Raw genomic sequence first — 15,469 nt, forward strand, 5'->3', positions numbered from 1 at the left:
ACTTTCCAGACAGATCATCCTGCTTTGAGGAACTGGTTACAAAGTCTTCAAGATAGGTTGTCACATTTTGAATGGTGTGTGTGTGTGTGTGTGTGTGTGTGTGTGTGTGTGTGTGTGTGTACACATGCTCTTGCATGCATTTACATACATGTTTTGGAATCTGAGCACTGCAAATTCTAAGTCCCTTGGAGTGTGTTTTGCTTTTTTCCAGAACACAGGGCTATTGATCGGAGTTTGGTTAACAACTTCCATGGCAAGAACTCTGTGAAATCAAGAGCAGCAAGCACCCCCCCCCCGCCCCCGGGAAGCCCACGTGGGTCTCTCCAGGGACGCCCAGAAAAAGAAAAGCAGCATAGAAACACACCAGCTCTCTGGAAAGACAGACTCGGGAACTTGCCACTTGTATCCTTGGACAGACTAGATCTGATTTGGCTTCCCTTGGTTTCAAACATGGTCGTCTGTGTCACCTTCAACAAAGCTCAGCTCTCCCACTGGTTAGAGGAGAACGGTGAAAGCGACCATTTTCCTGGCAGTATGATGCTAGACTCAATTTCTGTAGTTAGTTTTAAGGATTAGGAAAACTCAAAAGCAAAGAAAGTATTCAAATATTTCTATAATGTAAGCATTAGCATCGAGGAGTCTCAGCAAGCAAGACCATATCAAATGATGAACTTTATTCTCTGGACTAAATTGTTCTTTTGTCTTGAAATAAAAAAATCAGAGCAATGTCACAAATGATGCCATGGAGTCTGAGCTACATGCTATCTGCACACATTTCTCGAAACAGGAAAAACATTTAAATGCCCTTTTAAAAGCAAAGCGAGGAGTTTCACCAGTTTAAACTTGGTCCTTACAGATACTTACTCCAGGACCATGAGTGAGTTATTTCAAAACAGTAAGTTTAGCAGTTAAGCCACTTAGGAAAGAATGACTGTAAAAGAATTTAACTGAAAATGCCAAACAAGATGATGGATATAGAGTCATAGGTTATGAACTATGTCAAAACTGAGGGCTCATCACTGACCCTCAGGATGGCTGAATTTCCATGCCTGGGTAGAGAGAGAAGCTGTGGGTATACCGGAAAACTGTCTTACTATAAAAGGACCAGGGGGTGGAGAATACGGTTGTGTAGAGGCCCGGTCGGAAGAGGGCTGCTGATGCTGTCACACAGTTGTCAGACACAGGCACGATGAATTCATGTTTTGTCAAGGCCCAATTTGCAAGAGATCGTAACACTTTTCATTTGACCTTTAGAATTTAAAAAGCAAGAGGTTTTTGGAACCGAGGCCCAGTTGTTTGCCTGCTACAGGACTCAGACAGACGAGTGGCTTCCCGAGGCACAACTTTCTCATGAGAAATGCCTAAGATGGGCAGCACATCTTCGTCACAAGTTAAGTAACATCTTAGGTCAGCACAGGGTCCGGGACACGGAGGTGAATCATGGCATATTCACTGCCTTCCTTCTGTGTCTGAGCCGTACCTCTCTCTCATCACCACCATTTGCACCAGGCACCAGAGTTTGGAAACTTTGTCTCTGGATAATAAATTTCATAAGCCGTGGTTGCATCTTTCCAGCAAATTACGCAGAGCCCGAAAGAGTCACCCGATTGGCACCTCCATTGCGGTTCTGCGCTTCGTGCAACTATTGTGACGGGGCCCTCACTGTTAGTTAGGTGAGTGAGTTGTGGGACCCTCAGTGCTTCTGATTATGTAGGTTTCTGGAAAGTGAAAGAACAGGGTGGAGGGGAGTTGGGAGGAGTGCAGCCTCAGAGCCAGGTCTGACAAGAAAGGCTTAGACAGTGTGGGCTTAGAAGCTCAGAAAGCTGCTTTGCAAAAGGCAGGTGCGGTAGCTTTACACAGAAACAGGGACTAAACGTCCTTCTGTTCTTTCTTCTACCGTGCTGTTCTACTCCATGCAGATTCCCTTTGCAGTAGAATCATGACGTTTTTCTGAAGAAGTAAATACCCGTCCTCGTTTATGAACCATTGCGCACTTGTGGGGTTTTTTTCCCCCCTCAGTTTCACCACTGAGAGAAGTCGGCAACACCTCAACCCTCCGCCTTGCATGCCACCTTGATTAAGGCACAAAATGTTAAAAGCAAATTACTGTGAAACAATTTGCACTTAATGTTTCAGTCATATCTGCAAAAAATATGACTTAAATATAGTTTTATTAATAATACATATTTTAATTAAACGGCTGGAGGTGCATCTAGCAGGAAAAAAAATTGAATCTTCCCTAGATTTCACATAGTGGTATGATTCATGGGCAGTAAATATGCAAAGCTCTATGCCCATAAGGCAATCAAACTCCAAAGCTGATATGCATGCTTTTGTCTAAAAGAGTGAAACCCAGTGAGGGTTAGAAATAATAGTAATCATAACAGACTGCCAGAGTCATCAAATGAATCGGCTTCCGCCAATAGCATCCTCTCCGTGCAACAGACGCACCCTTCCAAACGCAATTATATCTACTTGAACATTCATTATTACTTCTGGTGTTCTCATTATACACACACACACACACACACACACACACACAATTCTGCTTCTGCACGTATACCTATTGAAGAACTTCATAAATATTGACAACAAAGCAGTAACGATCAGATACTAGTGACCATCTTTGTGGACTCAGAAATGCTTTATTGCAAACTGCTTGTTCTGGGGTTGCCGAATCCCATAAGCACTTCGCTACAGTTCCTGGTGCTTGGCATTTGCCTCATGTATCAGTTAACCAGAGTTACCGCAGCGAGCACCACGGGCTCAGAGCCTCAACAACGAAATGCATTTTCTCACGGATTTGGAAAGCAGGTGTCTGAGATCAGGGGATCAAGGAGCTGCTTTCTCCAGGAACTGGTAGAGGGCTACCTTCTCCCACTGTGTGCTCTTCCTTTTATGTCTATCTATTTCCCAATTTCCTCTAGATATAAGGCTATCAGTCCTATTGATTAGGGCCTCCCTCTAACAACTGCCTTGGCTTAGTGATTCAAGGATGCTATCTCTAAATATAGATACATCCTGAGATACAAGAGGATATGATTTCAACGAGGGGCCTTTGGCACAACATAAATAATCTCGTGACACCTGTCAATTACCCAGAGCTTCACAGATTTATATTATCTGGCACAAACCATTATTTAACCAAGAAGAACCTGCCAAATGTATAAAACAAAACAGAGAACCCGGCACTAAGGTTTTCAGTTATATATCATCAATTTTAACCCCTCCAAAAAAATTGTCTTTGCTGTATCTATAATTATGTTATTAAAACATTTAATTAAAGGCAGACTCTAAGTTACCAGTAAAGAGAACATCAGGGCTTATAAGATAAACGTTAAACCAATGGGTGACTCAGGAGTCAGAGGCATCCTGTATCACAGATACCATGCTGAGGATGCCTCTGAGGGACAAAGCCAGCTCGAGGTGCCTTTGCAAGGGACCAGATGGAATGTACTTTTGGGGCTCTATGGTCAGATGCATACACGTTTGTAATCATTTTTTTTCTTCCTGACAACCTACTCATTTTATTGTTACAAAGTATCAAGAGTATTTTAATCTTGAAATACATGTAATTGTAATTTAAAATGTCATTCTAGGGTTTATATGCTTATTATTATTTTTTATTATAGTGTTTGTTTCATTCATTCCATTGATTTATTCAACCAAGTTGTGTCTTCAGATTTGATGTGTAACATTTGTAGAGAGTCTTGCTTTTTTATCCACTCTGTTAATCCCTCCTCTTTTGTTTTTTGTTTTTTTTTGTTGTTGTTGTTGTTGTTTTGCCATTAACATTTAATGTAATTAGTGATGGCTGATGTAGGTCTACCCATTTTGTTACTTTCTTCACTTGGTTACTTGAATACTTTAATGTTCCATTTCAACTGTGTTTACATTTATCCATTTATCTGTGTTTTACATCTATGTTTCTTTGTATTATATTTATGCATTCTTTAGGATTATAGTACACATACACAGCCTTCGACAGCCTCCATAAGATAAGATTCCTATACAATAAGAGCATCTTGAAATCAAATAATCTCTTTTCCATCACCCTTCAAATGAAGTTCATATTAAAGTAGCCACATGCTACCCTTACTGACATTGAAAACCTCACACAACATTATAATTTTGTTTTGGTCATTCATATCCATTTCTAAAAATTTAGGGAGAGAAAATAAGCCTTTTGTACTTATCTCTGTGTACCATTTCTATTGGTCTTTCATTTCTAAAGATGTAGACTTATTTCCCTTCAGCCTAAAAAAAAAAGTGTCATTTAGCTTCCCTTAGGGAGAAGGTAGGCTAGAGACAAAACCTCTTTATTTCTTGCACATGTGTGCATATACACACATGCAAACACACACAAGCAAGAGAGACAGAGAGAAAGAGACAGAGAGGTTATTTAACTTGAAATTATAAAAGATTAATCTGAGGATGTGAGGTTTTAGACTAAGAGTTCTTCACCTCCAGTTTTAAGGGGTATTCAGTCATTTCCTAAATTCCATAGATTCAGGTAAGAAATTTGAAATAATTGATGTCATTATCCAGCTGTGTGCAAGATATTACTTTCTCTGTCTGCTTTTAACGTCCCATTTATTCATGATTTTCCAGCTCCCTGGTTTTCTTTGAGTTCAGTTTGCTTACTAATGGCTTAGCTTTATTTCTATATATTTTGCTTTTCAACAAATTTGGTTTATTGTTATTTTCTTAACTGTTTTGGTCTCAACATTCCTTTTGAATTTTATTCTTTTTTTGTTGAATCATCTGAATAGAACTTGAATACAAAAGTAATTTTTATTTGCCAGATGTAATTGTCATCTCTGAGAGGCTTGCTGCTGAATAAACTCCCTCAATTTTATTATTATTATTAAATTATTTTATTTATTTACATTCCAATAGTTGCCCCCCTTCCTGGATTTCCTATCCCGGAGTTCCTCACCCCACCCCACCCTCTGTCTCTAAAATTACTCTTTCTAACCCTTTCTGGCTGGAGGGTTCAACTCAGCTGTTTTGGCTCAAACTCATCTCCAACCTGACTGATTCAAATTAGCTTTTCTTGTCTTCTGACTGAATTGCTGTGCTTCGCTTCATACTAATTTTGACAGTAGGTTCTAATCTTCTGGCTCATCCTCATTCTCTGGCTCATTCTGTCTTCACCCGTGTCTAGCTTGTTCTTTCTTCTACCTGCATCTATACAACTGCCCTTGTAAAACTGCTATGCACATACCATATACCTTTCTTCTTTCTCACTGCTCTTAAATAGCCTCTTTGTCATGTGAGTTCTGTTCTCGTGTGAGTTAGGCAGATCCTAACTCTGACTGATCCTGTTAAATCTTTCTCTGGTTCATCATTTTGTCTGCCCCTCAATTAGATGTCACTTAGAAACATAGATGCTTCATTATACACTCACCTTAACTTCATTTTTAGGGATTAAACGTGTGTGCTAAGGGTGTGTCTGTATTTCAGCCAGGTAATACTATAATCCAGAACAAATCTGCATTCTGGCTAAATCATATAGACCTAGAAGATCTTTGGATATGACCCCTTGCCAGATCAGCTATGGATTAAAATTTCTCCATACTTGAATTTCTGTTTGTGCCAACCTGTTTTATTCTCTGTTCCTTGAACTCAGTAATTTCTATCAATGCATTTCCAAGTCCAGTGACTCTCTTTGCTATCTCCATATTGGTCCTGAGCCCCTCAGTGAAAGCTTTATTACAGATATTAAATTCTCAATTCTAAAATGTCCATTTGTATCTTTTTGATACTTTTTCCCCTTAAAAGAGGTAGTCTCAACTTTCTTTTTGTTTTATTAATTTATTCTTTGACAATTTCAAACATGCATACAAATCTTTCACATTCTCTGCTAAAATGTCTATTGTCCATTACTTCATTGTCAGACACATTGTTACTTCTTGAAAGTCTTTGTCTAATAGTTCAGTGTCTAAATCATCTTGAAGGTGGCTTTGACTGTCCTTTCTTGTAGGGATTGGTCACATTTTTCTGTTGCTTGAATGTATGTTGTATTTGCATAATTATGGATCCACATGTTGGACCTAACAAATGATGTATTCCTTAGATTCTAAATACTAATATATTTCTCTAGAAAATATTTATGTCTCTATTTTACCAATCAACAACTCATTTAGGTACAAATTGTAAGTTCTGCCCTCTCTTATGTTGAGTTGTGATTCAAATCTCAGCTTTGTTCTTGTGTCTGAGCCACACTGAGCCACACTAGATGAGTTAGCCAAACACCTATGTGTCATACACACAAGGTATACATATAAACTATGCTGTGATGGTTTGTATATGCTTGGCTCAGGAACTGGCCCTATCAGGAGGTGTTGCCTTGTTGGAGTAGGTGTGTCACTGTGGGCGTGAACTTAATATCTTCACCCTAACTGCCTGGAAGTGAGTCTTCCACTAACAGACTTCAGATGAAGATGTAGAACTCTCAGTTCTGCCTGCCCCATGCCTGCCTGGATGCTGCCATATTCCTGCCTTGATGATAATGAACTGAACCTGTGAACCTGTAATCCAACCCAAATTAAATGTTTTCCTTATAAGAGTTGCCTTGGTCATGGTGTCTGTTTACAGCAGTAAAACCCTAACTAAGACATATGCCATACACATAAAATATGTCATACATGTAAGTTATGTCATACACATAACTAAAGAATTTCTTCCTCTGGAATCTCTTTTCCAAAATTACCTTCAAAGTTTCTCTAAGAAAGAAAGATGGGATTGTTGTAGATCTTGTCCAATTCTATCAAATAGTTACACATCTAAGGTTCACTCTCAGGACAAGGCTATGAGATCTAGCAGGAAAACAAAGACTATTGTTCTATCTGTTGTTCTTCTTGAGATAGTCCATCATCACCTCCCTCATTTGGTTCATCTCGATAGCAAGTCTTCAACATGTTTTAGTTTTTCATCATCGGGTATTTTTATATCCTTTCTACTTTTTAGTTGCATTCATTGAATAAAATCATTTTGAATGAGATTATATCATTACAGTGAAACAAAAGTTCTTTACATTCTCCTTTCAGACACAACAAGAAGACAAATCATGTGGAATCTTCCAGTGAAACTAATTTTGATCCACCTGTCATTTAAGGACCCTAGAACCTTATCTGCAGATAGATATGGTTATGGGGTAGCATTGTCTCGTAGCTGCCATTCACTCCAGAACCTTATCTGCAGACAGATATGGTTATGGGGTAACATTGTCTAGTAGCTGCCATTCACTCCAGAACCTTATCTGCAGACAGATATGGTTATGGGGTAGCATTGTCTCGTAGCTGCCATTCACTCCGCCAGAGTGTGTTCTCCCCGAGTTTGTAGGTCAGGATCAGAAGTAGCTGACATTAGAGTTCATCTAATATACACCAGATATATACACCTGAATAATTTGTATTAGTATAGACTGAATGTATTTCTAAAAATTAAAATACAATTTCAAGGAAATCCAACCACCAACTAAAAATTCAAGTAAATAGGGAACATACAGAGCAAGAACACCAAGAAGTAGCTCTCCATTCGTGTCTTTAAGCCACAAATAAGTTTCAACCAGCTTCAAAAACAGGGCATTCACTTTCATAAATCCATTTTTACTCCAAGAAACTAATGATAATTAATTTGTACAAGGTCACAATATGAATATCAGCATCACCTGAAGATGCACACATTCCTTTTTCCAGCCAACAAATATTTACTGAGTGCCTACATTTGTTAGACACTGTTCTATAGATCAAAATGTTCTCAGAAGAGATGTGCAAACTAATAGGTTCTAAAACTTGTTACAGTCTTTTGAATGAGCAGTAATTCTCTTCCTCTTTTCCACAATTACATTATTTCTGTAATTTGCTTTTTTGATTTATTACAATGCTTTTCTGATTTGATTAATGCACTGTATGTGAGGCTATGGTACAAGTATAAATACTCTCAAAGAACAGAAAGTCATTGATTTGATGTAATCATGATATCTCAGTATACACATGAAACATCATTTAATGGTGCCATTGTGTGACAGCTACTAGTAATTAGAAATGTAGGGATTGTGCTTCAGAGATGGAAGCAATGGAGCTAAGTCATTACTCCTACCAAAACCATAATGGCAACCTCCCTGCCGGCAGCCTTGCCCTGCTTTCCAGTTGCCTTAAAATAATATGGATATGCTGCCCCTCCTCACACTGCCACTTCTCCAGACCAGCCTGCAATAGCCCCAACTTATGAGACAAGGTAACTCTCTCCACTCCAGAGACTAGACATAGTTTTCAAGGTCTGCAAAGCTGGCATGTTGGCTACTAAGAAAGAGCAGCAATTCTGGAACAGTAACCAAAACAACAAAACATGTCAATGTGCAGAGTGGAAAGAAGGTTATAGTCGAGTGGAATAGTGTGACCTCCATATCTACGTTGACCTGACAACTTTGTTCATTTCCCATTCTTTCCAAGTTGCCTGCTTTCTACTAATAACCTCACTGTATGTGCATGCCCCTGTGTGTATGCATGTGCTTGCCCCTGTGTGTATGCATGTGCTTGCCCCTGTGTGTATGCATGTGCATGCCCCTGTGTGTATGCATGTGCTTGCCCCTGTGTGTATGCATGTGCTTGCACCTGTGTGTATGCATGTGCTTGCCCCTGTGTGTATGCATGTGCATGCCCCTGTGTGTATGCATATGCTTGCACCTGTGTGTGTGTGTGTGTGTGTGTGTGTGTGTGTGTGTGTGTGTGTTCGTGTCAAGCTATTTAAAAATAGTATGTTCATTCATTCTGCATGCAGGTTTCTGCACATCTTTTTTCTTGAAATGTACTGTGCCAAGGCATTGAACTAAGTAACAGAGAAACAAAGGTCCTAGGATTGAAGGAAACTTACCCCAGTGTCACCCACTTCCTTGGTGATACTTTGGGTCATTTTGTGCTTTGTTCTCTTCCCTAAAGCCCAATCTTCCCTCTTGCCTTTAGTTACTGCCAGCACTGTAGCAGATGACTGCTACAGTCATGGTAGACCATTTGTGCTCTCACACAACATCCTGCCTCCACTGCCAGCCTTCTCCTGCCTCAGGAGGTAAAGACTACTGCTGGATCCAAGGAAGTTCCTTTTGGTCATAAAAAAGAAAGAAAGAAAGAAAGAAAGAAAGAAAGAAAGAAAGAAAGAAAGAAAGGAAGGAAGGAAGGAAGGAAGGAAGGAAGGAAGGAAGGAAGGAAGGAAGGAAGGAAGGAAGGAAGGAAGAAAGAAAGAAAGAAAGAAAGAAAGAAAGAAAGAAAGAAAGAAAGAAAGAAAGAAAGAAGAGAAAAATTTAAGCCCAAGTCTTAATTCCTACTCCCTCCAAGCCTAAAGCACAACAAATGGCTGATCCCACAAAAATTAAAAGCACAGAAGTTACAAAAAGCACAAAGTTTGAGTTTTCACATTTCCTAGATCAATGAAAGTAAGACTTTTTCCCTGTGGAGATGAATGCAAGTTTAATTCTATTTATATTAACAGTCTGTTTTTCTCAGGGAAGAAAAATAATACTTTCAGAAGGGAAGTCTCTAACTGCCTCTCTTTCCTCTCCATACTGTAACGGGAAGACAACATTAAGCCTTTCAGTGAGATGATACCCATCTCAATCCACCCTGGCCATGCTGACCAAGAATGGGCTGCTCTGCTGGAGTCTTAACCAACCAGATCTCCTCCAGTTCACCACACATCACAGCCCATATCCTTCTTATGTTTGTATGATTGTTTTAACTCATACCATTCAGCCCAGTGTTAACTCCATAGAATCAAAATCTGTATCTTTTGTCCTTCTCCTTTGCCTCTTTTTTTTCCTTTGCCTTTCTTTTCTTCTTTCCTGACTGTCACATCTCCAGTTGTGGTATACTGTGGGAGTTTACTAATGTATCTAACAATTTATAACTATAATTGTTGTTGTTGTTAAATATCTAATAGTTTATTAGTATATATTATATATCCAGCAGCTTTCTGTATACTAACTAATTTACAACTTTGTCTTCATTATGAGACCATGATGGATGCATTAGAGGGGGAGTCAGCCACCTATCCATCTCAAAAATTTTAATCCAGAATTGTTCCTGTCTAAAGGAAAGACAGAAAAAAACTGGAACGGAGACTGAAGGAAAGACCATCCAGAGGCTGTCCCACCTAGGGATCCATCCTATCTGCAGACACCAAACCCAGACACTATTGCTGATGCCAAGAAGCACTTGCTGGCAGGAGCCTGGTATAGCTGTCCCCTTAGAGGCTCTGCCGGAGTCTGACCAAAACGGATGCAGATGCCCACAGCCACCCATCAGACTGAACATGGGGACCCCAATGGAAGAGTTAGGAGGACTGAGAGAGCTGAAGGGGTTTGCAACCCCATAGGAAGAAGAACTATAACAACCAACCAGAACCCCAGAGCTCCCAGGGACTAAACCACCAACCAAAGAGTTCACATGGAGGGACCCATGGCTCCAGCTGCGTATGTAGCAGAGGATTGCCTTATCTGGCATCAATGGGAGGGGAGGTACTTGGTCCTGTGAAGGCTCAATGCCTCAGTATAGGGGAATGCTAAGGCAGTGAGGGGGGAGTGTGGGAGTGGACGTGGAAGCACCCTCATAGAAGCAGGGAGGAACAGAGGAGGGGAAACCGGGAAGGGAGACAACATTTGAAACATAAATAAATAAAATAACCAATAGAAGAAGAAGAAGAAGAAGAAGAAGAAGAAGAAGAAGAAGAAGAAGAAGAAGAAGAAGAAGAAGAAGAAGAAGAAGAAGAAGAAGAAGAAGAAGAAGAAGAAGAAGAAGGGAACTCAGTTACACATACAAATTGTTCTACAAAAGCCTATAGAACAATAGAAAGACTAGGTGTTCATTATTGCTTAATGAATGATGGTAATCAATCAACTCTTATCCCAATAATCTTAGTATTACTATAATTTTCTCTTGTGATAATTTAACTCGTGTGATTTAGGGGCGTTTGTGAACATTATTTCCCCCTTGCAGCTACTGTAGAGCTACTTTGCATTCACACAAACCTGTCAGTGAATCTATCACGACTTTCCATGGAATTCCATTAGGGTTCTTACTTGTGAAGTTAAAATGTGAACACCTACAGAAAATCATGTGAAAAATATCATTTCGGGGGGGGGGAGTCTAGTTACTCTCATTTTCATCGGTGAAGAGGTAAAATTGGCAGAGAAGTTTGGCTCAGAAGACCTCTTCGGCTTGTGATCACACACTCACGTAAGCTGGACTTCCCATAGTCGTATTGCAAAACTCCAGACCTGAGGGAAAACTTGGGCCTCACTTTCCCTTCCTCAGAGCCACGCTGTTGTGACCCACCTTGCACAGCAGCTCCTACAGAGGAGGAGGAGTGCTTGCCTTGCTCACGCCTACTCTTTCAGCACAACCAACATCCAACACTTAGTTCTTCAGCAGATGCACATAAGATGAAGGTATATATTGAACTCAAGACTTAACCATCATGCAACATGATTTTGTTTCCTAATAACCCTTGAAAATGAATGCAACAGGTTTTACCCCTGCTGCCGATAAAAAAGTGGCCAACTCTATCATTAACTGCTGAGTCTTGGGTAATTCCAAATCCTGTGCTGCTGATGTTAAATTGCCAACCATACGATCTACTTGGCAGTTCTTGCAGAACTCAAAACTAAAATAATAAGGTTGGTCTGTGAGCGTAGACCAGTGACAGAGGACATGTTCAGTCCTCAAGAGTCCCTGGATTTGATCTATACATTAACTAAAATAAATTGAGGCAATAAATGCAGAGGAATAGTTTCACAGCTGATAAAGTATGGGAGAAAACCAAGGTATTTAGCACAAAATATTAAGATATTAAGCACAAAATTCAGGTAATGTCAATCTCTCAAAGAAGAAGAGAGGGGGAGAGAGAGAAAGAGTTTACAGGAAAAAGAGGGGTTCCATCAATGCTGGTACTTAGTGGGTTGGAAAGTACATGAATGCTTGATTGTTCTTCTATCTTAGATTGCATCTATGTAAGTATCTATACTTTTAACATTCATTTTATTACTCTTTTCAAAGAATTTCATAAGCAAGTATTTACATCAGTTTAAGAAATATGCATTTCTCATTGTTTTTGCAGGACAGCATATAATCCAAACAAGGAAATGGAATTGATTTAACTATCCAGGTTGATCGAGAGTTGATCAAGTGGTCCTCTACTTTACCAGTACAGATTCTCAAACCATCTCAAGGGAAGTGTTAACTTGATAGAAGAGTGGTCACCTTTCATCCATGACATAGACAAGTATGTATAAAGTTCATTAATCATGTCCCAGTCATACTAAAATAAGCTATGAAGTTAGTTGGGTAGAGTGCCATATGCCTGTTATCCCAACACAGGATAGGTGGAGGCAGACAGATCAAGACATGAAGATCATCTTCAACTAAATACAGAAGGTAGGTCTAGCCTGGGCTACATGAAACTCTGCCTCAAAGAAACAACTCAAACAAAACCAACAATAACCAAGAAACTATGCAAATTTGTCACCAGAATTCTTTGTGAACATCCCTAGTGGAGGAGAAAGAAGAAAGCTACGGGTGGTTGCTCTCGGTGCACCTGTGTGACAAATGCAGAGATAACCCTATTTGACCTGCTTCCAATACATCCACTTCATGTTATGTAAGCTTGGACAAGCTTTTTCTTCTTCCTATGGATCTGTTTCCTTGGCTCTGAAATGAGACTAATGCTTAAACTGCAGGCAGATGTAGGCAATTTCAGTAACACAAAACATTCAGTAGAAGGTGCCAATATACTTGCATGATGCAAAGAACCAATAGTCAGTCCCACAGTCTTTGTTAGTTACCTCGGTGTCTTCACTGACAAGCGCTTGATGGATAGAGAGGAGGAGGACAGTTGGCTTCTATTAAGTAAACTTTCATTGATGTGTAATAATGCAAATAGCTACTCACAGCAGTCTTGTATTCTGTAAAGGTTAAAAACCTCTAATACGTGTATCTATACATGCAGAATTCCTACCAGTACAGACTCTATAAAAATCCCATTATATTTATATGCTCATACCCTGAGTACCTGAACTAATAAAATTGCATTAATGGCTATTTACATAAATTCACAATTCTAAATTAGACCTTTAATTTCTGTAATAAAAAAGAAAGCGGCTCATGTAATTTCCCCATTTTTATTTTCCTACATGGAATAGGGTCGCTCTAACATAATGTACGACTTTGTGAATATTTGCAGAGCTCCTAATATTTTATCTAATATTATATTTTGTGTTTTTTGATCTCTGACCCCTGTTTATACTCCCAGAACCCTCATGAGCAATGCTCACTATGATAACCTTTAGTGGAAGAAGCCGGGCTAAAATGGAAGCTAAATCATCCATGGCGCAAATCTCTCAAGGAGGCCTCTCAGGGTCAGTAGTGATTTTTTTCCATGTATATTTCTCTACTTTAAGAATGTTTCTTAAATATTTGATTCATCAGGACTGAAATATAACCCTTCATTTCGAATAGATCACTGTCAAACACTGTAGAGTGTGACCACGACCCGAGTTCTTCCTGTCCTTTTATTATTATTATTATTTCACATTGTTCATTATTTCAATATATATTCCTACATCCTCTGGGGACCAACAAACCGAAACAAGAAGAGCCCAGGAAAAAATGATGAGACAATACAGCTTTTAAAAGATGGCAAACGTGATTTATCGACAGAAGAAATAGAAAAACATTATTTTTAAAATTAAATTGAATTTGGTGCCTTAATATTTACAAAAGGTGATGAGTGTTGGAAACCAAAAAAAAAATGAATATACTTTCCTCAAGGGGAGAAAAAGAATTATTAGAGAGAATTAGGATCATGTGAGGATCAGACTATGCGGAAACGTAACACATTATAAGCAAACACACGATGGTTAAGATACAAATTGTAAATGGACAAAAAAGGATTTTAACGCCCGTGGAAGAAGAGGAAAACCTTAGTGAGAGATGCTTCACACCTTAGCAGGGAGCGTCCATAAGACCACAGAGTAAGCCGTGAATCAGAAGAAAGAGACCCTAGATCACTACCAATGTGACTTCTTTACTCCAACTCAAACCAAACCACTGAGCAATGGAGACAGTGTGCATTCCACACTCACTCAAAGGAGGAGCGCCCCCTGCAGGCAGCTGAGCCAGAGACGCCATATCCAACCCTTCTCCCACTCCTACAGGCTGTGATTTCCTCATCCACATTGATTTCTGCAGCCTAAATCTGACCTTAGGAGTTTCCAGCATTAAAAAGTTTGCTGCTTCACAAGACCAAGGGCCTCTCCTCCCATTGATGACCTCTCTACTACATATGCAGTTAGAGCCACGAGTCCCTCCGTGTGTGTGTGTGTGTGTGTGTGTGTGTGTGTGTGTGTGTGTGTGTGTGTTTTCTTTGATTGGTGATAGGAAGCAGGAGTGGGTGGGTTGAGGAGCAGGGGGAGCGGCGAGAGGATTGGGGATTTTCGGAGAGGAAACTAGGAAAGGGGATAACTTTTGAAATGTAAATAAAGAAAATATCTAATAAAAAAATTTTTAACTAAAATTTGCAGCTTTGTCATTGCCTGTGGCTCAAGGGTCTCTAGGATTTGGCCATTTCTTCTTTGCTCTCACGTCCGCAGTAGCTAGGAGAAGTAAACCCTGACACTTGCAAGGACTTCTCTGTCTCCTTCCTGTTTTTCCTCTCCTCTCTGGAATGTTCTCTCGGAGAGTCCTCGGATCTTTCACCCCACCCCCAACCGTGAACATTAAAAGCAGAGCTTATTTTTCTTTCCTTTTCTTTTCTTTTCTTTTCTCTTCTCTTCTTTTCACACCTTTAGAACCCACCAGGATGCCTGGCAAGGAGACCATAAATCCTTATCAAGCGAATGACACACAGAATATCCCAAGGTTCAGAAAACTCTTTTGTTTGTTTTGTCATGCACATTCTCTTGACTCTATTTTCCTTCTTCCCTAGGAATGAGTTGGACAGGCATCTGACTTTCTACCACAGGCCTTTCTGAAGCGATAGGGCGCCAATGAGTGCGGAATGAAAGGGCTTGGTGCTCTTCAGGAAAGGAAGCTCAACCTTGAAGCTCCACTGGCTTCGTCTTGGAAAACCTCTCCTTTGCTTCTCTCTCTCTGTGTTCCTGGAGACATTTTCCCTGTTCCACCGCTGACTGAGTCTGGTCGGTGAGTTCCCTTATCGGAGGCCTGTTTGTAGCCCTTCACCTAGCAATGATGTCTTACCCTCCCCCATTATTTCAGTATTGCAGTAGCCGGGGAGATCAGAGCCATAGGTAACTGGTAACATTAAAAGGTTAAGAATTTGTTCTTAATCAAATAGTAAGACAGTAATGGCACTACAAATAGAAGCACATTTTTTATATTCTCATTTCCTTCCATGGAAATGAGCATACTTTTCATTTGCTAATGAACTACAGGAAGGTCATAGCTGTAGTCATATT

At 39.8% G+C, this 15,469-nt stretch overlaps 1 protein-coding gene across 1 annotated transcript in view; it reads left to right on the top strand.

The window, feature by feature from the left end:
• The first annotated feature begins 450 nt into the window (after positions 1-450).
• LOC110309002 (pre-mRNA-splicing factor 38A-like) overlaps positions 451-15,469 on the top strand; it is a 116,128-nt gene continuing 101,109 nt past the window's right edge. The window contains exons 1-3 of the mRNA XM_085828872.1: positions 451-532; positions 1,255-1,433; positions 1,576-1,673. Coding sequence (XP_085684998.1) covers positions 451-532; positions 1,255-1,433; positions 1,576-1,673 — 359 coding nt within the window. The remainder of the gene's footprint in view (positions 533-1,254; positions 1,434-1,575; positions 1,674-15,469) is intronic.

Source organism: Mus caroli, unplaced genomic scaffold (assembly GCF_978045245.1).
Source record: "Mus caroli unplaced genomic scaffold, Mus_caroli_1 scaffold_12, whole genome shotgun sequence".
Classification (NCBI taxonomy): Eukaryota; Metazoa; Chordata; class Mammalia; order Rodentia; family Muridae; genus Mus; species Mus caroli.